General features: G+C 40.9%; 1 protein-coding gene across 1 annotated transcript; it reads left to right on the top strand.

The window, feature by feature from the left end:
• The first annotated feature begins 162 nt into the window (after nt 1-162).
• On the top strand, nt 163-1,480 carry LOC147417326 (putative RING-H2 finger protein ATL12). Its single transcript, XM_086507715.1, has 3 exons — nt 163-282; nt 437-531; nt 631-1,480. Exons 1-3 carry the CDS (start codon nt 163-165, stop codon nt 998-1,000), a joined length of 585 nt encoding a protein of 194 aa, XP_086363841.1. The 3' UTR covers nt 1,001-1,480.
• Nucleotides 1,481-24,249: the final 22,769 nt, after the last annotated feature.

The raw sequence follows: 24,249 nt of genomic DNA, 5'->3' as shown, positions 1-24,249 counted from the left end.
GTCAGTGTCTGGCCAAGTGTGAAAAGGCAAAGACCATTCTATCTATATGGGACTCTACGGTTGGGTGGACAGTCCATTGTGGTGCTCCTATGTCAGAGAGCTGCTGCTTGAGAGCTTTCCATTAGAGGCTATGATGCCCATGCTTCAGTCTCCACGACAAAAATGCGGCCACAAGTCGCCCTTCTGCTGACTGAAAAGGAGCAGCCAGACCAGCCGTTCTTGTGCTTCCTGGACACGCAGTATTGTCAACATTTGGAAGTTTATTCAGTTTTTTTAAAAAAGGTTGGTTTTGAATGTGCCTTCATTAGATCATCATGCAGCACACAACTTTTTCTGAAAGAAACATCATGTTAATGAAGCATCATTGTATGAAACTGGCACTTTTGCTTTGCTTTTGAAACCTTATGCTATATTAAGTTTTTGATTTTGTGGCCAGCCGCCTCTGGAGCAGGGACTAAGCACATCATTCCGACAAAAGCTGCCAGTTGTTCTTTTTGATGATAAATTCAAGGCAACATATCAAGACTCACGGTAAGTTTCAAGCCAAAAAAAAGCCTCTGTCTTACACTCAGTTCACTTAGCTGATTTTGTGCATAGAAAGATAACGTGGTTCTTCAATGTGGTGCATAGGTGCTCCGTCTGCCTTAGTGACTACCAGAACAATGAAAAGCTTCAGCAGCTGCCAGTGTGTAAGCATTTCTTTCATGTGCCATGCATAAATCAGTGGCTAGCAAAGAATGCAACGTGCCCAATTTGCCGTCTCTCTCTCAATGAGATGGAAATGGGTGTTTTGAATAATCCAAATCAGCTAGATGAGGTGTCGCTTGGAGGGGCTGACGCAACAAGGATGTGGGAAGAACGGGTTGTGAATGAAGCACAGGATCACTCTGTACAGGTCAGGTCAATAACATCAGAAGATGGAGGTATCCAACACACGGCATTATCGGATCACGACGCTAGTTGCGTGGGTGATCACATAGTCAATATAGAGCGGAGTTAGAGTGAAGCATTTCAAATGCAGTTTGAGGGGTATTGTTTGATTACAGTGGCAGGCTAGGTGGGTCTTATGTTGATCTTACATGATTGTAGGAATGTCCTTCACGCATGTGACCAGGATATTCAAGTTCATAGCAGTCTGCCGATAACTGCCTCTAGGGATAAAGCTAAAAAACAGCATGCAGCCACGCTGTTGAGCACGCTCGAAGATTGCTACTATTGGATATGGAGCATGGTAGTACTGAAGTTATGCATAATGGGGAAGAATCACAGAGCTTGTCCTGGGAATTTACGGGAGTTTGAAAAGTATTCTTGAGGATTTGGATGGAGAGAGACCTGGGCGAAAACCTGTGACCGTAGGTTTGCCTCTTGCTGCAGCTGTCTGAGTCTTTAGATACTTCTCAACTGATCACATAAAAGAAGAATTGGACTCCAGCGAATGGATGGGCTGATCAAGGATGCTGAACTAATATGTTTTACACCATTCACGTGCGTATGTGCTGAGAGAGAGAGAGAGAGAGAGAGAGAGAGAGAAGAGAGAGAGAGAGTTCAAACTGAGAATTATGCTGTATTTCAAAGATATTCATGTTGAGTTTTATGAGGATTTTAAAGCTACACGTTTGTTTACTTGTTCGAATTACAGTAGAAGATGCTGCATAGCCTCTTCAAATTACTGAGGAAATTTGAAGGCAAGTTGAGCACTTAGTGTTGTTGGAAAGATTTGCCTCCTTTTGCCTGTGGTGGAGAAGTCTTGATATTAGTGAAATGGAGCGTGCTTTGGCACCACCTCATTGCATGTAGTGCTTCTTTTGATAGGCTTGTGCACAAGAATTTTATGAGGGGGTTCCAAGGCAAGCATTGCATGCACGTGCTCTCTCTCTCTCTCTCTCTCTCTCTCTCTCTCTCACAACACACACACACACACACACACACACACACACACACACACACACACACACACAAAGTAAATAGAGCTACATTCTGTTACTTGACCCCCCTTGGAGCCCTTAATATGGTGCCAACCTCAAAGGGCATTAGAAACTAGCTACAAAGAACGCTCACAAGCAATTGCCCGACCAATTGGTGAAAGGCATTAAAAAATGTAAGTCTTCCTAATGTGGGTAAGATGTGGTCTGCCAAGGAAGAGGTGGGTGTCCGCCAAAGCCTTTGAATGATGCGACACCTCCAAATTGTTGTGAAGAGGAAAGCCACCCAAAAAGCTAGGAAGCTAGGAAGCCAAGGACATCATTCACTTGGTTTTCTTGCACCAATTGTTGCGTTTTGACAGCATTTTCTTGTTGCTTTAGTGACTCTTGTCTCTTTGACCCTAAATCTTGCCTCTTCTTCAAGATCCCAAGCTAGTATGGCTTTGCCTACACCTTTTGTTGAGGTGGTGGCTTGTTCCTTTGGTTCTTCTGACAACATTGTGATAATTGCTTTAGGTCCTTTGCTTTCCTTTGGTTCGCAAGGTAAGGTCTCCCATCTAGGATGAAAAGGAAAAAACCACCATTGAATTGCCAAGAAGGAAGTCATGGAGACTGTGATAGTTGGCGGCTCTCATGGCCAAACACAACAAACATCAACGTAGGAGGGATCAAGCGAAGTCAATGTCAAAGATCAATAGAGCAAACATAGGCAAAGGAAAGGGAAATAACCAATGATGATGATTAAAGGAAGATCAATAACAATGTGAAGGAGACCATAGGTTCAATAGAAGGAGTGGAGGCTCTCATCCTCACCAACCCATCAAGTTGTTGGGAGGGAAACACCATACTAAGAACTACAGCCACCACCCCCTCAGAAAAGAAAACCAAACAAAGCTCGCACACACCGCTATCCCCTCGGAAAAGAGAAATAAACAAAGCTCACACACCCACACACTTTACCAACTCGTATACGAGAAGAAGAACATTAACAAGCAAATGGAAAGAAAAAACATAGCAGAGAAAACAAAAGCGACATGACAAAAAAAATAGCCCAAGTTGCACGTTGACACACATCCACACCCACTCCTCCACCTTATCAAATATATGCATAAAGCTAAAGAGAAGACAAAAAATAAACATCAAATAAGAACTAGAGTGCTTCGTTAGCTGCATTGTAGTGTATAGCGCGTAGGAGATGACAATATGAGATAGATTGATACTTCTAGTTCTATCTGACATATTTATTGCACACAGAGAGAGAGAGAGAGAGAGAGAGAGAGAGAGAGAGAGAGAGAGAGAGAGAGAGAGAGAGCTTGCACTTATCGTCAATGTACTATCCGTGGGACATTGCAATCTTCCACCAACAACCCCCAAACATGCCTGACTACATATGTGATTGCATTTGAAGAAAGGCCTTTCCTTCGGGTATGATGAAAACATCTCAGTGCTTCCTCGCCACAAACATGTATAGAGAGGTCTTTGCTTTGCATTGCTTAAAAGAACCCATAGCTTCCTTGCCACAACCATGTTGCTATATCCAGCAATCAATGTGCTCCAAGAGACACCCTGGAAAGGATGTCCATTAATAACTTACATGCTTTAGGTGAGGGCAATACATTATGCATACATGTCGAGTAACCCCTAACTAGCAATCTCATCATGATGATCCAACAAGAGTATCATCTGTAAGAAGAAATGGAGAGAGAGAGAGAGCAGTAAAGAGAAACAGAGAGAGTTTGTTATCGTTCATCAAAGCATGTTTCTATGGGTTTTAATTGGTACCGCCTCTAGTATGTCACAATCGCAACACCCCAATTTTATCTGTATCTTGCAAAAGAACCATAAGAAGGCTTATAATTTATAGAAATTGATGTTATGGATCATTTGAAATATGTTTACTTTTAGATGTTCCCTTTTTAAGTTTGGGAAAAAAAGAAAACATGCAAGTTTCCTTGCATGGGGGAGTTTGCACAGTTGTCCTCAATTTATATAATACGAGAGAATGTGCCATTCCCACGACAACTTATAATTTTCAGTGCGTTCATTTTTCGTCGTCATTAAGGAATTCAGAGTATTTTACATACCCTTATCTTTTGATATTCACTTTTCGATTGTCATAACCAACAAGATGCTGTCAGCTAAAGCATTGTGAATGAGCTCGCTGACATGGTTCTTGCCTGTTCAGATTGGTGTATTAAGCTTGAATAAAAATTGTTTTGTCGATCGCTTTTGCTTTTGCCACATTTGCCCCTCATGCTATCAAATAGCATTTGGCCTTTATCCACCGATAGTCAATGCACTCCAAGAGACTAACAGAGAAAGCTCATCAATAACTTTTTGTGCTTTCATAAGGGCACCACATTTGGCATACATGTGAGCCAACGCAACATCTTTGTCCAAGACCCCTTGGGCAACAATCCATGCATTGAACAATGAGAAAAGTGAGTGCACATGGAGAGGTTCCGTTGTGTTGCATCCTAGAAAAGTAGATCAAAGCTTCATCGGCCTACCCTTGCTGGGCATATCCTTCTATAAGAGCACTCCAAGAGACTTCGTTTAGCAAGAATCCTCACTTTGCATCTAATCAAGACAACCCAGAGCTGCCTTGCCAAAGCCATGTATCTCATATCCAAAAATCAACGCACTCTAGAAGGCAACGTTTTGCACGAAAGACTCATCTTGAACTTTTTGTATTTTCATACGGACACCTCATTTGGCATACATATTGATCAAAGCATTGCCTGCATGTTTCCGCAACAGCCCTTGACTGACAGTCACATTGTGAATTCTCTCACCCATTTGAAGATCTCATATAAGTCCACAAGCCTTCGAGGTGGAAGTGTAGGTGATTGCAATGGGATACATGCCTTCCCATCGCATCTAGTAAAAAAAGCTCAAAAATTCCTTACCACGACCAGGTTGACCATATCCTACAATCCACTCACTCCAAGAGATGACAACCTAGAGAGGATCCCCCATCAAAACTTCTTGTGCTATCGTGACAACACCACATTTGACATACATATAGATCAAAAGCACCGCCAAGCATGGCATCTTGCTCCGATAGCCCCTGGCTAGCAATCTCGTTGTGAATTAAGAAATCACACATGAATCAACACGCTCCAAAAGAAAATCTTGGAAAGGATGCCCATTAAGAAATTCGCGTGCTTTGATGAAGAGTGCTTTGCATTCCATAAAATTTTAGAACTGATGTAGGCGTCTCCTGTTGCTTCTACATCAGATTATTGTGTGTGGGTTGGTCCAAGGTTTTAAGAGCTCTGCCATGTCGAAGACAGAAGGTCACGAGTCTCCACGGAGCCTCAAGAAGCTGCAGAGAAGCCAACACCTAGGCAGATCCACATTACAGACACATTGTTCCTTACACAACAACAACCTCACAAAGTCCTAGTGTCATCCAAGAAGAAAGTGACTTAAAGTCATGGGAAAGTGGGCGTACTCACTTCTTGTAGGAAAGAATGTTTATAGAGGGACTACCTGACCCTATCAAAGAAATAGAGATCCCATCTTCCCCACGTCAAGGGACTGAAGCCCAAAAGGTGCAGTTAAATATTGCCAAACTGATGGATTTCATGGCTTCAGAAGTCAGAACCACCATTATGTCCAAACTATATGGAGACCCTGAGCTATTCTTAGCTCTTCGAGCTTTCCTCAATGGAGAACTGAAGGTTGGGCTACCACAAATTGCACAGATGGATGGAGCTAGGGAGATACCAATAGAGGAGGAACGCGAAGATCCACAACCCAATCTAAATGAGAACCCTCTTGTAGAAATACCTGTTAACAAGTTGGGACAATACTTTGAGGGCGATGAATTCAATGCAACCATACCAATCACTACCAAGGGATTAACTATGAAGGGAATCCTTGATGGTGGCATTGGGGTTAGCATTGTGACTAAAAATTGCTGGGAAACTATGGGAAGACCTCACCTTTGGACCACAATCATAGTAGTAAAAATGGCCAATGGGTCTATTGCTAAACCTATTGGGATGCTAGAAGATCTCATGATCAAGGCCTTTGGACATAAAATAAGAAATACCTTCATTGTTATGGATTTATCCAAGCACACTATGGCATCTGAGATGATCTTAGGACGTCCTTTCATGAGGGAAGCAAAAATGGTGCATGACTGGTCTAAAAACCATGTCTACTTGCAGCTCCAAGATTCTGTCATTCGAGTGGATTTTGTAACTGATATGTTTATAATTGATCATAGATCTGGCACCACAGTTTACTCGGTCCCATTTGCAATATTGTTACACATGTAAAGTGGACACTAATGTTGGGGAAGATTCTCCTTATATATGTACTACATGGGATGACTGAGTCAGACAATGTGGATTGGGTCCACTTAGCAGCAACCATAGACACTTGGGAAAGCAGGGGGACGACCTGGGTAACACCTGAGGGGGATGAAATGCCACCACTTGTGCCTTTAAATATGATAGAAGCAATGCATATAGCTTCTGATGACCTACAAGATGAAGGTTTGACTGGCATTGGAGCCAGTAGTGTCTCACAAGACTATAGCCCACATGATTTGGGGTCAGAATCATCAATTGAGGTTGACTCTGACGATGAACAATCTGAGTTAAATCTTGGTGCAAATGTGGGGACAAACCATTCAGGGCCCAGTGGTACCCTAGATGACAATCATTAGGAAAGAAATGGACTCATTTTCGGGCCTTTCAACTCTAGTGAGAGAATGCTCTTTAGCCAATAGGAAGAAGGCTAACGTTACGTTGAAAAAACATTTTTTCTCATTTTGAAAATGTCCATGAAAACCATTTTGGTGAAATTGTCACTATCATCAGAAAAGTAAGGCGCTTGATAATGACATCTGGGACAAGCGCCGAACGCCTTTTTATGACCCGTTGTTGCTATCATATAAAGTGAAGTACTTATACTTGTGCATCTCGCACAAGTATCAATCACCTTTTTATGAAGTACTCGCAATTTAAATTCGAACAGATTGTACTTGATAGCGATTGATAGGTACTATTTAAAACTATGAAGGAGTCAGAACCAAGCGAATAGAGGCGCTTGAGGGGTCTCTGGGACCTCTATTCGCTTGGTTTTGACCTTATGAGGCCCTAGGATTAAGATATAGCACTTTTTTAAGCCCACGGCTGCATCCGGAACGTCCAAAAACCATAGGATAGCTCTTTAAAACACTGAAATCTGACGTCTCTAGCTCAAAATATAGCATTTTTAAGCCTAGGGCCTCATGAGGTCAGTACCAAGCGAATAGAGGTCCTAGAGGGAGTCCTCATGAGGTCAGTACCAAGCGAATAGAGGTCCTAGAGCCATCGCACAACTAGAGGCTACAGAGAAGCCAAAGTTGAGCCATACCGTAAGGAGACGACAAAATCGAGAGTTAGCTCAACAACAAAAGGAATCATAAGTGAAATCATAATCCACAGAACAATAGGACACCACAGACTTACACCTGCACCTGAACATTTCAAATCCTACACCACAGAGGAACATAAGGTTGTGTATACAAAGGCTCAAAGAAAACCTATCGATGGAAGAAATGGAGTTTATGATGGGCCAACGATAGTTAAGGAAATAGAGTTAGTAGACCCAAGAGAAGAGTCCAAATCTGTTTTCATTGCCGAAGATTTGATAGTGATTGAGGAGTGTGTACTTAAAGAACTTCTCAAGGAATTCAGGGATATATTTGCTTGGACATATCATGATATGAAAGGTGTTCCACCTTCCGTGGTGCAACACACAATCCCCATGAATAGCATGGCTAAACCAGTTCAACAACAACGAGCCTACCCAGTGAATCCTAAATATGCAAAGATCGTTCAAGAAGAGATTGAAAAGCTTGTGAAATGCGGATTCATATACCCTATTAAGCACTCATAATGAGTTTCTCTGATAGTGGTTGTGCCAAAAAAGAACGGGAAACTCAAAGTGTACGTGGATCTCAAGAAGGTCAATGCCGCCACTAGGAGGGACCATTACCCCTTGCCATATTCCGAACATGTGATTGAAAGAGTTGCAAGAAAGAAAGCTTATAGCTTTCTAGATGGGTACTCTGGATACAATCAAATCACAATTTCACTGAAGGACCAAGCTAAAACGGCTTTAATAACCGAATTTGGAGTGTTCGCATTTTGTGTTATGGCTTTTGGCTTAACCAATGCCCCTGCTACCTTTCAAAGATTAATAAACACTGCTTTTAGAGAATATTTGAGGGAGTTTTGTGAAGCTTTCTTAGATGACCTTTGTGTTTATTCCTCTTGGAAAGAACATCTATCATGCTTTTACGAAAAGTGTTTGAGAAATGCAGATTGTATTGCATCGCCTCCCTTTCAAATGCCAATTTTGGGTTAAACATGGAGTCATTTTAGGGCATATAGTGTCCAAAAATGGGATTTCCACAGATGAGAGCAAAATTAAAGCCATTGCTGAATTGCCACCACGTACAAACTATAAAGGAGTTCAAAGGTTCATGGGCCATGTTGGCTATTACCAACAGTTTATTTTAAACTTTGCCATGATAGCTCGTCCTTTGTACAAGCATCTTATTGAGTTCCACTGGACCGCGGAGTGTGACCATGCTTATGAGTCATTGAAAAAGACCTTGACAAGCGCTCCTATTCTACGAGTGCCCGATGGAATGTAATTTTTCATGTGCATATTGATGCTTCAAACTTTGCTATTGGGTGTGTTCTAGCTCAACCAGGAGAACATAAACTGGACTAACCCATTAGCTTTGCAAGTCCTCAATTGAATTATGCCGAGAGAAACTAAACCACTAGAGAGCGAGAAGGTTTAGCTATGATTTTATGCAGTAAAGAATTTCCTCTACTACTTTCTTACCAACAGGTTCTTTTTCTATGTGGATCATCAAGCCTTGTTGATCTAGTAAATAAACCTTGTTCCACGGGAAGAATTACACGATGGTTGTTAATTCTCCTTGAGTTTAATTTTATCGTTGTGGTGAGACCTGGTAAAAGACATGTCATGGTGGATCATTTGTCTCGCATACCCAATGAAGCCCCCACTGGAGTCGATGATGAATTGCCTGATACTTCTCTATTCCTAGTCAAGACCATACTTGAATGGAGTGAGAAGATTGTGAACTTTTTAGTTAATGGTTTTCCTCCCAAAGAGCTTCGTAAGGACATAGCTCAAAAACTGTTAAAAGAATGTGAACCTTATTCTCTCATTACAGGAACTCTCTACAAACTAGGGAAGGACAATATTCTTAGACATTGTGCCCGTGAGGATGAGTATTTGTACTTATTGCAAGAAGCCCACATGGGTATAGCCGGAGGACATTTCTCAGGGGAACTAGCAGCTAAAAAGGTGTTGCAATCAGGCCATTGGTGGCCTACTTTATTCAAGGATGCATCACTTTTTGCAAAAGAATGTGATGAATGCCAACGTTACAAGATCACACAACGAAAGGATAAGATGCCCTTATATCTTGTTAAAGTGGCTCAACCATTTGACAAATGGGGTTTAGACTTTGTAGGCCCAATTAGTCCGGCAACTCGTAGTGCTCAATCTCGATATATTATCGTTGCCACTGACTATGTGACAAAGTGGGCGGAAGCCAGGGCGACACGTAAGGCTGATGCAAGGTCAACTGCCAAGTTTCTCTTCGAGAACATTATTACAAGATTTGATTGTCCCTTTGAAATTGTGAGTGACAATGGCACTCATTTTATAAATGGAGTAATAAAAGAACTCACTACCAACTTCATGATAGCTCACCATAAGTCCACACCTTATTATCCACAAGCAAATGGCCAAGCTGAGAGTACCAATAAGACCTTAATCTCTATCTTGACCAAAACTGTGGAAGCTCATCGCACAGATTGGGATTTGAAGCTGACTTCAGCCCTATGGGCTTATCGTACTTCTTACAAAGTGGCTATTAATTGTACACCATTCAAAATGGTATATAGCCAAGAAGCAGTTATGCCATGGGAGTTTGTAATTCCTAGTCTGCACGTAGCTTCATAAGAAGGTTGGGATGGTAACCCTTTAGTTGAGCGCTTATATATCCTTGAGAGGTTAGATGAAGAAAGGAAATTGACTGTGCAAAACGCACTTGTGGAGAAAGATAGGAGGAAGAAATGGTTTGACCGTCATCTAAAGAACAAAGATATCAATGTTGCTGATAAAGCCCTTATGTATGGAGTACGTAACGAAAAGCAAAAGTTGAAATATGAGAGAAAGGACCATATAGAGTATGTGAAATCACCCCTCAAGGTACCATTCGTGTGGAGGCTCTTGATGGAGTTGAAACCATTGGATTCCTCAATGGGAGCAAATTTAAAAGATACTATGATCCTTTAAGCCAAGAGGAACTCCGTGCCATCCATAAAAAAAAGACAGCCAAGGCACAAACGAATTGAAGAAGATACAAGTGCAAGCCGAGGCTAAGGAGCAACAACAACGCATAAGACGCCAACGAGAGGCCAACCTTGGAGTTACACATGCATTCCACGTTGAAACCGAGGAGGATTGGTTGGACTTTGACACACCTCTACGATACCCTATTGAGCTAAACAACACCTATGGAAAAGTGCTATATAACGCCTTATTGGACATGGGTGCTAAGTATAACCTGCAATCATATGGGGTGTAGTTAAGAAAGCCATCTCTATCTGAGAGTATTATCCAAGTCAAAGCTGTCAACAAGAAAAAACCACAATTTTTGGTATCTAGCACACTTCTATCAGTTATGAAAATGGGGTTGTAGCTCAAACCTTTCGGTCATGCCTGTTATGCAATGGAAATATGAACTTTGAGAGTAGTGGAATTAGGAAATTAGGTGAAGCACTTTTGAGAGATTACTTTGTGAGCATAGCGGGTGAACTTAATTGATGGTAGCAACATAAACATGGTACTTAGTTAACTTGGCATGAACAATACTTTTGCAAGAGAGAGAGAGTTTAGAGAACATGACAATAGTTGAGGACCGGATTCATATGGAACCGGTCCCCCCCCTCCAATAGGCATTTGTATTATAGTTTCTCCCATCAAGAGAGACTTGGTACAATACAATCTTTGTGTTTCTTGTGACCTACGTGATGCAATGAAGATGGAAAGCTTCATGCATCACAAGCATAAAACTCGTAGATAGCATTAACTATCCCAAGCCTCAGTCCCAAGGCCTCAAACACCTTCGAACGTGGAGAGAGCTAGCGGGGAATGAGGGTAGGGAAGAGGAAGAAGAAACATTCCATAGGAGAAAGAAATAGTTCCTCACTTATCATTACTCTTCTTACTAGCATACATAACAGCTTAGTAATGGAGATGGATAAGATGTCAAGCTTAAGCATTGAAGCATGGCTCTTGGTTGGATTTGCATTCCATAGCGAAGAGTGTTGATGTAGGCTCTCACTTCTCACAAGATTGGAGAAGCAGGCGGTGTTCCTCAACTTTCACCAAGTGAGAATGCACTTGCAAATGAGTGTGTGTGTGGACTATATCCCCCCTAGCACCCCCCCTCCTTGCTTTGGGCGAGTGGTAGCTTTTCCACATGCTTCAATCTCATTGGTCCCCTCTTTAGCCCAACCAATAGCATTCAAGCACCCCATGTGGTTAAGCTTAGTGAGAGTTTGACATGTATCCCATGTGCTCTTTTAGAAAAGGGGTGCCCCTTGGGTGAGTGAAAGGTTAGGTCAAAGATGCCCCTAACTTTGGGGCTTTTATGCATAGGAAGCATCTTAAGCAACTTCCTCATTAAGTCTGTAGGGTCTCTTTTTGACTCAAGCATCTTACCCCCCATGCATAGGAAGCTTCTCAAGCAACTTCCTCATTAAGTATGACAAGTACCTCACGTACCTTAGTCATCAAGCATAACAAGCACCTTAGGTGGAGTTCCCACCTCAAGCTCAGCCCTAGCTTGCCTAAGGTCAAAGGCAAGTTTAGGTCGGGTTCCCACCTCAAGCACAACCCTAGCTTGCTTGAGGTCAAAGACAAGTTTAGGTCGGGTTCCCACCTCAAGCTCAGCCCTAGCTTGCTTAATTAAGGTCAAAGGACTTTTAACCCTAAGCATTGGAGGTCTTTAATGAAGCTAACCCTAAGGTATTTTAAGCTCCATTAGTTAACCTTGCTCTTTGACAAACCATCTCTCATTTGGGCTCCTTTACCATTGGCCCCGTGTTGAGATAGATTCGTAAGCACATGTCTATATTCTAACCCTTGTTCCCGTTTATTATCCCACATTAAATGATCAGTTTAATATGAGAAAATCATTTGGGTTGGTTAGATATTAGATATTTAATGACATTACCTCTCTCTTGAAATCATAGTTGTCCTCGACTATGAGGTAAAAGAGATAAAGTCATAGTCATTAGTCAATTTGTCTTAGCAGGTAGAGGATTCCTTTTTTACTCTACGACATCATTCCAAGATGGATGACTAAAAGCTGTTGCAAGCATGTCTGCTCTTTAGTCCATTTCATCTTGTCAAGTAGAGTGACAAATTCTACATGGTGTTTGAGAGACGTTGTCATCCCAAACATGATTCTTAGTATGCATACTACTTAAATTTGTGCACAATAAAGAGAGAATTAGTCTTATAAGACAAAACATGGATCATTAAAGTACATTTGCTTACTCTAATGTAGCATTGTAAGCGTTGACCAGGTTCATACTATCCTTAAGCTGGATTCCTTGCATCCATCTAGCATCTTCAAAAGGATAATTTTTGGACTTAATAAGATACCGTCGGACAATCTTACCATGTCATAGTACCTTGTCTTCATGCCGAAGGATAGCTTTGGGTTGTAGTACCTCTTCTTGATCTTTGATTTCGGGAGGGTCTTTAATAATTGGTTCATTTGGAGGCTCTCTTTTGTAGGGCTTGAGTAGGTTCACATGAAAAGAATTATGTATGAGCCAATGGTTAGGCAACTTGAGTTGATAAGCCACCTCATTGATTGGCTTCAAAATTTGAAAAGGACCATAGTATCTCTTTGCTAGTTTAGCATAATACTTTTGATGGCCCGTAGGATTTTTGCCCGTCGTTTGCCTCAATCGAGCCTTAGGAAACTTAAGTAAGACCCAATCATTTTCTTTGAACATTAAGGCCCTTCTGTGTTTGTCAGCAGCAACAGCTTTTTGCCTTAGATGGGAGATGGATATAGCCTCCCTTAATCTTTTGAAAAGATGCTTGCAGGTCACAACTATACTCATCGGCAGCAGTAGCGAAAATCTTTCCATGTACTTAAGTAGCAAGGGACTTTTAGGTCTTCCCTCTATGATTTCAAAAGGTGCTTTTCCCGTAGAAGTATGGATAGTATTATTATACGCATACTCTACAAGAGGTAAGTACTTTTCCCATTGTGAGCATTGATCTACTTCTGTATCATAGGTATTTAGTAGATCAAAAATCGTAAGATTGGCTATCTCACTTTGGCCATCTGTTTGTGGGTGATAGGCCAAAGAGAAATTCAATCTTGTACCTAGATTTTTGAAGAGACCTTTCCAGAAATTACTGGTCATTCTAGGATCTCTATCTCACATGATGGATGTTGGCAATCCATGGTGTTTGAAAATCTGTGATATGAAGAGAGTTGCCATTTGGTGTGCCTTAATAGTCTTCTTGATAGGGATAAAGTGTGCTTGCTTGTCAAACCTGTCGACTATTGTCCATATTCCCGTATTCCCATGGACAGATGTTGGTAATCCAAAGATAAAATCCATGGATATACTCTCCCATGGTGAATCAGGAATTGGCAATGGCTGGAGTAATCCAGGTTGCTTCCCTCTATCATACTTGGTCTTTTTCCATACTACACATTTTGAAACATACTCTTGTATGTCCACTTTCATGGTAGGCCAATAAAAGTACGTCTCTACTCCTTGAAGAGTAGGTTGAATGCCTCTATGCCCCGCATAGGGAGGAGCATGGGATTCATACATGACTTTCTCATGAAGGGATTGGGTAACACATAGCCTATTGCCATGGAGAAGATAACCATCCTGCAAGGTGAATGGTTCCTCTTTCTTCCCCAAAGCAAGGGCTGACATTATGTCTTTAAAGTCAGGGTTGGTAGCATACTCATATATCATAGAAGATAGATCATTGTGAGTTGCTATTGACACATCATTAACTTTTGGTCATCGTGAAAGTGTATCAACCACTTGATTGTGCTTACCAACAATGTGAGCAATGTGGAAATTAAATTGTGAAAGAAAATTTGCCCACCTCATTTGTTTGTCAAAAAGCTTTGTTTGCGTCATGAAGTACTTGAGACTTTGATGGTCTGTTTGTAAGATGAATGGAGTCCCCAATAGATAGTGCTTCCATGTGTCTAGGGCATGTAGAACAACTAACAGCTCTTTCTCGTAAATGCCTAAGACCCGTTCATCCGTGTTGAGCCTTCGGATCTCATATGCTATGGCATACCCTTCTTGAAGCAAGACTGCTCCAAGGCAATCACCACAAGCATCACATTGGACCTCGAATGGCTTTGAGAGATCCCGAAGCATAAGGACTGGTTGGGGGATAAGATTCTCTTTGAGCTTGTCAAAAGCACTTTGCTCCTTAGCAATCCATGAATACTGAACATTTTTCTTTGTTAAGTCATGTAGTGGTCCTACTATTTGATAGAATTTTGCTATGAAGCGTCTATAGTATGCACACATACCAATAAAGCTTCTTAGATCATGTAGATTCCTTGGATTAGGTCATGCTTTATCACCTCCAACTTTGATGGATACCATCTTGAGAGATAATATGACCTAAGTATTGAATCTCTTGAAGGAAAAATTCACTTTTCTTTTGATTGAGAAAAAGCTTATTCTCCCTTAACGCTTGAAAAATCACTTGGAGATGTTGCTTGTGTTCCTCCAAGGAATTGGAGTAGATGATGATATCATCAAAGAACACTCCAATGAATTTGCGGTAGGGTCTAAAAATTTTCTCCATTAATCAATTGAAAATAGCTGGTGCATTAGTCAAGCCAAAAGGCATGACTAGATATTCATAAAGGCCAAACATTGTACGAAATGTGGTCTTTAGGATATCTTCATTCACTATCCTTATTTGATGGTATCCACTTTTAAGGTCAATCCTATTGAAGTAGGTAGAGCCTTGTAGCTTATCAAACAGATCTTCTACCCGAGGTACGGGAAATCTATTTTTGATAGTGATATGGTTTAGTGCGCGATAGTCCACACACATGCGGTATGTACCATCTTTCTTTTGCACTAAAAGGACTGGAGAGACAAAGGGAGAGGAGCTAGGCCTCACCATTCCTTTGTCTACCAATTCTTGTACTTGCCTAATGATCTCCTCTTGTTGAGCTTGTGAAACTCGATAGGGAGGTTTGTTAGGCGGTGAGCTTCCTGATAGGAGCTCAATTTGATGGTCATCATCCCCTCATTTTGGAGGTAAGTCCATAGGGATATCATCAATTAACACATCTTGGAATCCTTTTAGAAAGTTAGACAAGTCTAACTCTTCTTGATTTCTACCATTCACCTTTGATGAAACATTAGGACCTTTTAGGGATTCTTTGACAAAAATCATGTACGCAGAAACTCAGCTTTTCATTAATTTATCAAGGGCGAGAGGATTTACAAGTGGTATAGTATGACCAGACTCATTAGACATATTCTTTCCCCTGTAGGTGAAGTAGATTCTCCTTTCAGGAAACTTCATGCTGGCAGCCATGCGGTTGAACCATGGTATCCCTAGGATAGCATCCTCATGTTGGAGAGGAGAGATAAAGAAGTCTTCTTTGTCGACATAGCTTTGGACATGAAGCCTCAACTTACCAATCAAGGGAGTAACGGAGGCTTGCTGTCCCTTGAGAGCGGCATCAACAGTTACAACATCTCCCATCTCAAAAGCTTGAATGCCCAACTTGGTGGCCAACTCCATTAATATGAAGTTGAGAGTAGAACCAGGGTCAAACAAGATGAAGGCATCATGCTCCCTTACCTTTCCCCAAGCATAGGAGAGAGGTGATCCTTTGCAATGAGTATCCTCTTTTGGAGCTTCGATAGTGGAAGCTCTAGGAGTCTCATTGCGAGCATTTCTTTTGGGGCAAGAACGATAGCCATGTCCTTGCTCCCCACACTTAAAGCAAATGTGATCATTGCAAAAAGTTTCAAGCTCTTCAGGAGATAGTTTATTTTTACCTTTGTAAACTCCTTTCTCCTTGGACCAATTATTGTTGTTGTTGCTGTTGCAATGGCCGTGGGAAAAATTTGGGCATTAATTTTTCCCTTTGCATCCCTTTTGTCTTTATTTTCCATGGGTTTGACATTCCATCTAACCCCTTGTTGGAAATTGATGCGTGAAGCAACCATGGTATGGGGGATTACTTCGCTGATAGAGTCAGGCCGTTGAGAGTTGACATACTCGGCCATCTCTTTAGGTAATACCGCATAGAATTGTTGTCTTTGCTAAGAAAAGTCTATCTTTTGAAAGACAATAGCCTTGGGATGTAAATCCCAAAACTTGTTTACATATTTGTGGATAGACCCATGAGAGAGAAGCCTTAAACTCCGCCATTCGGTGAGCACTTTGTCCTTTGCATCGCTTGCAAGGAATTGCTTCATGATGGAAACTCATAGAGTTTTCCATGTCTTTGGGGCTTCGCCATTGCCACGAAGGCTAGCCCACCATTGACAAGATGATTTTTGGAAGTGCATAGCTACATGGTGTATCTTGGAGGACTCCGCGAAGCCCTCGTCTCCAAAGGCCACATCAAATTGTTGGATGAAGGCCAATACTTTGTCGGTAGCACTAAACATGCCATCATAGGTGAGAAAAGAGATACTCTTTCCTCCCTCCTTGAACTTCTTGAGCTTTTGTGACCTTCGCCACACAGGGTAAGATTTGCGATGTCCTCCCCTCTTATATTCTCTAGGAGAATAGCCATAGCTTTCATCGGTAGAGGAGGAAGGTGAAGAAGAAGAAGAAGAGGGTGACCTCTTTCTTGCCCTTTTCTTCCTTGGTTTTCTCTCTTCCCTTTTGGAGTGACGTGGAGAAGGACTATGGGTTAGCCGTTTCCTCTTGGGAGGAGTTGGCAATCTTTTAGTCCGCCTTCTTCGTGAGACACATCTTTGGAGGAATTTAGGGATTCAATGCTTTCTTGATCTTTGGATTCCTCTTCTCGTCTGGGAGAGAGTCTTCTTTTGGGGGTCTCTTCAAGAGGCCTCGCAAGCTCTCTCACCTCTTGGAGAGGAAAGGAAATCCCATAAGGACAAAGTTGTTGAGTAACTTCGGCTTGCAAAGTGGGATTGCCCATAGCTTGTTGCAACCTAGTGACAAGATAATTAACAAACATGGGGGCATCATCATTGGAACCTTCATGTGCAAAATCAATGTTGTCAATGTTCATTCTAGTCTCTTGGTTATTGTCAGCCATGTTAATTAACTTATATGTTTACTAAGTGTATGCTTTGGCAATTCAAAACCTTAGTTGCTACTCCTCTTAGCCTTTGAAAATAGGCACTTAAGTATCTACACTTACCCCTCGAATTGGTTAATTATAGAGAGTAGTGGAGTGAGTTTAAAATAGCGAAGTTGCCGAAAGATAGCTCCTTTTGGACTTCTTATGGCTCAACAATGGTAAAGCCGTAGGCAAGTCTAAAAAGAATCCATTGTTAAGACCAAAGCTGGCTCAATAATAGTAAAGCCGTAGGCAAGTCTAAAAAGACTCCATTATTAAGACCAAAGCTCCCGAGGTGTGCACCATATCCCACATAGTGGACTCAACAAACCGATAATAGATCCCAGATCCACTTACCCTAATATAATTAGCAAAAACAACCATTAACATGCTACTTAAGGACCTCTCTTCTTAAGCAAGAAAAGATAAACCAAATGCTCTGATACCAATGTAATGGAAATTTCCTATGAACTTTGAGAGTAGTGGAATTAGTAAATTAGGTGAAGCACTTTTGAGAGATTACTTTGTGACAATAGCGGGTGAACTAATTGATGGTAGAAACATACACATGGTACTTAGTTAACTTGGCATGAACAATACTTTTCCAAGAGAGAGAGAGAGTTTAGAGAACATGACAATAGTTGAGGACCGGATGCATATGGAGCCGGTTTCCCCTCCAATAGGCATTTGTAATATAGTTTCTCCCATCAAGAGAGACTTGGTACAATACAATCTTTGTGTTCCTTGTGACCTACGTGATGCAATGAAGATGGAAAGCTTCATGCATCACAAGCATAACATAAACTTGTAGAAAGCATTAACTATCCCAAGCCTCAGTCCCAAGGCCTAAAACACCTTCGAAGGTGGAGAGAGCTAGCAGGGAATGAGGGTAGGGAAGAGGAAGAAGAAACATTCCATAGGAGAAAGAAATAGTTTAGCATACATAATAGCTTAGTAATGGGGAGATGGAAAGCTTAAGCATTGAAGCATGGCTCTTGGTTGGATTTGCATTCCATAGCCAAGAGTGTTGATGTAGTCTCTCACTTCTCACAAGCTTGGAGAAGGAGGTGGTGTTCCTCAACTTTCACCAAGTGAGAATGCACTTGCAAATGAGTGTGTGTGGAGAGTATATCTCCCTAGCACCCCCCCTCCTTGCTTTGGGCAAGTGGTAGTTTTTCCACATGCTTCAATCTCATTGGTCCCCTCTTTAGCCCAACCAATAGCATTCAAGCACCCCATGTGATTAAGCTTAGTGAGAGTTTGACATGTGTCCCATGTGCTCTTTTAGAAAAGGGGTGCGGTCTCTTTTTTAGTCAAGCATCTTACCCCCCATGCATAGGAAGCTTCTCAAGCGACTTCCTCATTAAGTGTGTAGGGTATCTTTTTGACTCAAGCATCTTACCCCCCATGCATAGGAAGCTTCTCAAGCAACTTCCTCATTAAGTATGACAAGTACCTCAAGTACCTTAGTCATCAAGCATGACAAGCACCTTAGGTGGAGTTCCCACCTCAAGCTCAGCCCTAGCTTGCCTAAGGTCAAAGAAAAGTTTAGGTCGGGTTCCCACCTCAAGCACAACCCTAGCTTGCTTAAGGTCAAAGACAAGTTTAGGTCAGGTTCCCACCTCAAACTCATCCCTAGCTTTCTTAAGGTCAAAGGACTTTTAACACTAACCATTGGAGGTCTTTAATGAAGCTAACCCTAAGGTCTTTTAATCACCATTAGTTAACCTTGATCTTTGACAGACCATCTCTCATTTGGGCCCCTTTACCATTGGCCCCGTGTTGAGATAGATCCGTAAGCACATGTCTATATTCTAACCCTTGTTCCTGTTTATTATCCCACATTAAATGATCAATTTAATATGAGAAAGTCCTTTGGGTTGGTTAGGTATTAGATATTTAATGACATGTTGGAACTATAGAGGTAATATAAACCTAGGATGCACATAAATGATAGCCACCAAATGCACTATTGATTGGGGGACTAGGGGTTTCACAACGCAGAAACCAACTCTTAGCCCTGCCACTCAAGCCATAGTCCCTGAAATATTGCCTCTTAAGGAAATAAAACCAAAAAAATTGCATGTCCAAGAGGTTGAACCATATGTCCCCATAGCCCAACTTTCTAGAGCTTCAACTGCTGTAGCTGAAATAAAGCTTGAGACACACAAGACCCATCGTAATATAACAAAGAAAACATACAAGTGGGTCCCTAAAGCTTCTTTAACGACCATAGCTAGTGCTCAAAGACAAGAGCCTAGTAAGAGACGTCCCACTTGTCCGAAGAAATGTAAAGAAACGTTGCGTTGGATTCCCAAAAAACTATTGGAAGCCCAAGGCTACTATGAAGGAAATGATCAAATCTGTGTTTCAAAGCGTAATTTATGCTCTTACCTGTCGGTTGACCCATGTGAGCCCAATCCTGTAGCTCCAAAACGACTTGATGATCGCACAAAGAAAAAAATCACGGAATACTACACACCTGCTCCAGAGCTAGTTTGGGTACCAAAGAAAGAACGATTTGTTCCACCTAGCTTAGGAACAGGAAAGTCAAATGAAGCTTCTTTCTCTTTATGTAGTTCCTATACCCACACAACCTCCAGCTACCATTGTACATATCCATACAAACAAGGAAGAGTTTGCACCTCCCGTTGTAAGTTCACCACCTACAACAATGTTGCAAATAAAATCATGGGAGAGTACCTTACCACCCTTGCAACTAGATGAAACGCATAGGACGGGCGAAAACTATTGGTTAAAGCCTTCACCTATAACAACTTGGAACAATTGGTTTCAAAAGGTGACAACATCATTCCAAAAGGTATGATCTACCCAAGGAAGGGGGGAGTGTTTGTTGATTCACTAGCTTCCCGCTCAACCTTCCTCCCTGACCTCTCAATCTCCCAATCTTTGGGAATGTATATATAAAGCCTTATACTCACAAAAAACAAAAATAAGAAAGTAAAAGAGAAAGTGCCACCAAACAAAAACTTTTTGGAACCCTACGAGTTCTATACATAACACAAAATCATAAAGACACATTATGCACAAGGACACGACCTTTGGACATGACCCTTGTGATATTTGCACTCTAACCATCATCTATCTGTGTGTAAAGATATGGCTAGTACGCTAGAGTCATCCACTCCTGCCTTGGGTGAGAGGTACCCTCATTACTTTGCACAAGTGTTTCACATAGTATACCTAGTGCTTGCATGTGAATGGGATTTGGTAGGTATGCTAGCATGTGAGAGGAATTTTGAGGAATTAGAATGGTTGATACGTCTCTTGACCACAACTGATCCATACTTAGTAGAGGATGTCACCCCGATTGCACAAGACTACCATCTTGACCAAGATGACTATAGGCATCTAGTGACCTTCCAAGTAAACATTGGTGCCTCTAATGATGAAGACGATTTACATGATTACACAGATGGCACATATGGTCTCACGGATGATGACTTTGTTTTTCTCGACGCGACGAGGATAGGGGTTTAGCCTTAGGGTTCTCCCCCAATCTCTACAATATCCTATTCCCTTGACTCTCTAGGGGGGGTGCAAATAATTAGGTTAGGGTTGCTTATGTTGTTTAATTGTGTTCAATAAGGGTTGGTACCTCTTCCCACTGATGTGCCTCCTAGAGGTATTCTTTGTGTTTCCTAGTGTGTACAAGAACGTGTTGCTGTTGTTAGGATTTGGACCTTCATGTAATCTTTCTCTCGTTCATTCTTCAAATCAAGGGCAATCATCAACAAAAACAAGTGTTTCTTGTCCATTAGCATTGCCCCTTATTGTTTTTGCATCCATGTTTGTTTTCTTTAATTGTGGTTGGTAGCATAATATTCAACGCATTTGCTTAGTATCAAACATTAAATTCAACGTAATTTTTTGTCATAATCACTTGTCTAGGTTTAAAAATCAAGCAGTCCGACTGAGCTAGTTTGACCAAGCTAGGCGTTAGAGATCTTCTCTTAATACCATGGGAAATGCCTTCCTAATAATCAATGGCTACTTAGGTTCTTAATCCGATTTAGGCAGTATTGTGTGCAATGTACTAGGGCTTTCTAGTGGGCTTAGTCCCTATTGACCTTTAGCTTAAGTATTATAAAGGGAGTTACTAATGTGATGAGCCTAGGGAGGTAACAGTGTTATATGACCCCCCAAATTCTTCTGCCACCTTTCAAAGATTGATGAGCCATGATTTTAAAGAATATCTTCGGAATTTCTTGGAAGTATATATGGATGATCTATATGTACATTCGTCAATCCGGGCTGATCATTTTGAACACCTCAAAAAAGTATTCGAAAAATGTAGACTTTATAGGTTTGCTTAAATCCTGAAAAGTGCACATTTATGGGCAGATAAGGAAAATTTCTTGGACATGTAGTGTTTAAAAATAGCATAGCTACAAATATGGATAAAATTCATGTTATTAGTGAATTGCCAAGGCCAACAACAGTCAAAGAGGTTCAAGCTTTCATGGGACATTGTGAATATTATAGACGATACATTTACATGTACGCTATAATTGCAAAACCCATGTACAACTTGATTACACTCTTTGAATGGACTGATGAGTGTGAAGAATCCTTCATGAAGCTTAAGTAAGCTCTCACTTCAGCCCCAATATTGAAAGCACCAGATTGGAATAAGCTATTCCACATACATGTTAATGCTTCCAAGTTTGCCTTGGGTGCATACTAGCTCAACCAAGAGACGGAAAATGTGATTTTCCTATTTCTTATGCTAGTAGATAGTTGAATGTGGCATCAAAAAACTATACAATCATCGAAAGGGAAGGATTAAGAATGATCTATGTCGTAAAAAAGTATAGACATTACCTATTAGCTAACAAGTTTGTGTTCTTTGTGGACCACCAAGCCTTATTGTACTTGGTCAACAAGCCATGCAACACAGGAAGAATAGTGAGATGGTTCATCATTCTTTTGGAATTTGATTTCACTGTGGTTGTAATAAAGGGCACCACTCATCAAAGAGCAAATCATTTGTCAAGGATTATTTTAGGAGAACCACCGAAAGGGGTAGACGATGATCTACCAGATGCATTCTCTGTGGAAATGATACCCCGATGGTAAAAAAATATGGTTTCTTATTACACCCGGATTAATTGAGCAATCGGCTATGTATCAATTACTAGCTGGAAGGCTTTACAAAAGAAATCAAGATGGAATATTATTTTTGTGAATTAATCCTGAGGAGAATACCCAATACCTAAGTCAAGCACATATTACCATAGTAGGACTTCACTTTGCGAAAGACCAAACTATGCAGCAAATCTTGAGACTTGGAGTATTTTGGCCAACCATGAGGAGTGATGTTCACTCATTTGTAAAAAATGTCCTCAATGCCAAAAATAAGCACCTATACCTCATGGACATTGTTCCAAATATCACTCGTTCCTAAGTCGAGTAACTATCTAGTTACTTACTTATCAAGACGAACATTTCCTAGGATATGAGTAAATGCCACCAAAGAGCAAGAGACTATGCTCTTATTGGGAACCAATTGTATCGAAGGAAAAAGGATCAACATTTACATCTTTATGCAAATGAAGACGAATATATTCCCATTATAGAACAAGCACATGTTGGATTAGCTGGAGGTTACTTTTCTAGTGAAACCACCACTAGAGAAATCTTAATGGCATATGGTGGCCAACAGTTTTTGCACATGCCAAAGAATATGTTCAAAGGTGTGATGCATGTCAACAAGCAAAAATGCCAACCTGTGTAGATAGCATGCCTTTAAGACTAATGATGGGGGCTGGAGATTTTGCAAAGTGGGGCATAGATTTTGTCGGGCCAATACAACCACCTGCTTATAGAACTCAATCTCAATATATCATTGTATCTACAAACTATTTGACCAAGTGGACAGAGGCTAAGACAACCCAAAGGAATGATGCCAAAACCACAGTCGCATTCTTATATGAAAATGTGTTCACAAGATATGGATTTCCAATAGAAATTGATAGTGATAGGGGAACTCATTTCCTCAATGACGTAATTGAGTATCTGCTGAATGAATTTATGGTCATCCATAACAAATCAGCTCTCTATCATCCACAAGCAAATGGACAAGCTGACCACACAAATAAAATTCTTAGCTCAGTATTGACTAAAGTGGAGAGTTAAGTCTCAAAACACTCAACCACAACAGTTCATCAATGAAAAACCAAGATACCAGTGGCGAGTTAAAACTCAACAACAGTCATCATTGATACCAACAACTCACGAATTCAACGTACCAAAGCATCCTGATGGTACAATAAAGCAAAGATCACACAAGCTACAAGATTTTCTCTTTGGGAAACAACAACATAAAACCTCGACCACAGAAACCTTTGAGTTAATTACTCAAGATCCAACTCTTGCACAACATAATGGTTTGAATTGCATTGATCTTCGAAGCATGGTAGAGCCAATCAAGGCTATGCATAGACACGATTGTTCATCCCATGCACATAGTTGTCCCGGAGTACTCCATCTATGAGGGGTGGAAGGGAACTTCACTTAAGGGTAATGTTTGAAGAGGGAGGAAAAAGTTGGATGTTAACGTGCGATTTTTTTGCAAAATTACCTAATAACGCCCTTAGAAAATCATCCACAAGGGAATTTTAATTGATGACATCGCCCTGATGAGTGTAAATAGTGTATATACTATTTGAAAATACATAAAAAATTTGACTTTTTTGCTTATTTTCATTAATTTTCTTGAGATTGGAGCTTAAAAATAGAGAAATCTACCAAAAAGCAATAAAATAGTATTCTCCACTGGATTTTTTTAATTGTTGATTTTTCACTTTGCTTTTTTAGTGCATTTTATTATTTTCTTTGATTTTTTCAATAAACAAGTCAAAATTTAATAATAATTAGCAATTGAGCTCATATGGA

This window comes from Adiantum capillus-veneris, unplaced genomic scaffold (assembly GCF_014529385.1).
Source record: "Adiantum capillus-veneris isolate H3 unplaced genomic scaffold, ASM1452938v2 Hic_scaffold_277, whole genome shotgun sequence".
Classification (NCBI taxonomy): domain Eukaryota; kingdom Viridiplantae; phylum Streptophyta; class Polypodiopsida; order Polypodiales; family Pteridaceae; genus Adiantum; species Adiantum capillus-veneris.
Note: the sequence above shows the minus strand (reverse complement) of the source record. Positions and strands in the feature narration are given on the sequence as shown.

Bases quoted from the DNA above. Each gene is read 5' to 3' on its own strand.
- LOC147417326 (XM_086507715.1), top strand. From the start codon at position 163: ATGCGGCCACAAGTCGCCCTTCTGCTGACTGAAAAGGAGCAGCCAGAC. The intron at 283-436 runs GTTGGTTTTGAA...TTTTGTGGCCAG, and splicing joins ATTCAGTTTTTTTAAAAAAG to CCGCCTCTGGAGCAGGGACT. The intron at 532-630 runs GTAAGTTTCAAG...TGTGGTGCATAG, and splicing joins GCAACATATCAAGACTCACG to GTGCTCCGTCTGCCTTAGTG.